This window comes from Arachis ipaensis, chromosome B01 (genome assembly GCF_000816755.2).
Source record: "Arachis ipaensis cultivar K30076 chromosome B01, Araip1.1, whole genome shotgun sequence".
NCBI lineage: Eukaryota > Viridiplantae > Streptophyta > Magnoliopsida > Fabales > Fabaceae > Arachis > Arachis ipaensis.
In genome coordinates, this window is record NC_029785.2 from 106,082,487 (window position 1) to 106,083,704 (window position 1,218).

Consider the following 1,218-nt stretch of genomic DNA (forward strand, 5'->3'; position numbering starts at 1 on the left):
GTGATCATGTCATCGGAGAATATCTTGACTAGAATTGATAGGTAAGCTCTCAACTAATCATTCTTTCTTTGATTGATTCTAGCATTTGGCATGACATGGGTAACATTTTTTGTTTCTTAGCTTGTGATTCTAAGGTAGAGAAAATCAAGTACCTCTAGAAAAATCTAGGACTAGCTAGCATCATTTTGCATCTGAAACCTGATTTTTTCCAATGGAAAAAAAATAGCATATTTGACGATGATGTTCCCTAGTTCCGAATTCGATTGAATAAAATCCTTGACTCATACATCATACATGGTCTTATAACTTCACGGTAAGAAATTAAGGTGATTTAATAATTAGTGAATTATTAGATAGTTTGACATGTTTGATTGAACTGCTTAACATAATACATATCCACATTTTAACTATCATCTTCATGTGAAGATGGTAGTCACCTTAATAGGTAATCCTATTTGTGTTAAAAAGTCCGAAACTTTAAGACACGTGAGTCTCGCGTCTTCACACTTATATGATCTTCAGTTCATCCAAGAACCTTATAAAATGTTCTAATTAACAGATGCTTGGAGGAAGGAGCAGAGGACTTTCTATTAAAGCCGGTGAAGTTATCCGATGTAAGACGCTTAAAAGATTTCATCATGAGAGGTGAAGTGAAGGAAGGAGAGAAAAGATGCTGCAAAAGATCGCGATCCGAAGATTGCAGCCCATCGTCAATGACTCATCCCTGCGATTCATCGCTATTGTCATCGTTGTCTTCGTCTTCAGTACTTTCACCATTGTCACCATCTACCTTGTCCTCCAAGAAATCCAGATTGTGATAAAATATAAAGTAGCATCCTAAATGTATGCACAAAATTTTTTGCTACACCAATGTTCAAATAGAACCTTTGTCGTGTATCTTGTATTTGTTCTCTCCCCTGTACTATTGCTTATAGTATGTACATGGATTAAGAATGAAAAAAGAAAAAAAAAAAGAAAATTGAGTAAAATCAGAATCACTGATTCTTTTGCCCCAATTTCTGGTTGCTGATATTGCCCTTTGTAATTGTATAGTATCAAAGATTTGAACATTGGGCCATGGTTTTCTACTTAGTTTTTGTTTTTACAATCCCGATAGCTAACCAGTACGGAGTGCAGTCTATAATGCATGAACATAAGACACAATACCACACAGGTTATGTGAACACACGATTTTTAAATTTTTATAAGACATAGAGA

At 34.8% G+C, this 1,218-nt stretch overlaps 1 protein-coding gene across 1 annotated transcript in view; it reads left to right on the forward strand.

Annotated features, from left to right (window-relative positions):
- LOC107632966 (two-component response regulator ARR5) overlaps positions 1-1,062 on the forward strand; it is a 2,336-nt gene extending 1,274 nt beyond the window's left edge. Inside the window, exons 4-5 of the mRNA XM_021123128.1 lie at positions 1-41; positions 560-1,062. The exon at positions 1-41 is cut by the window's left edge and continues 9 nt beyond it. Coding sequence (XP_020978787.1) covers positions 1-41; positions 560-818 — 300 coding nt within the window. The 3' untranslated portion in view covers positions 819-1,062. The remainder of the gene's footprint in view (positions 42-559) is intronic.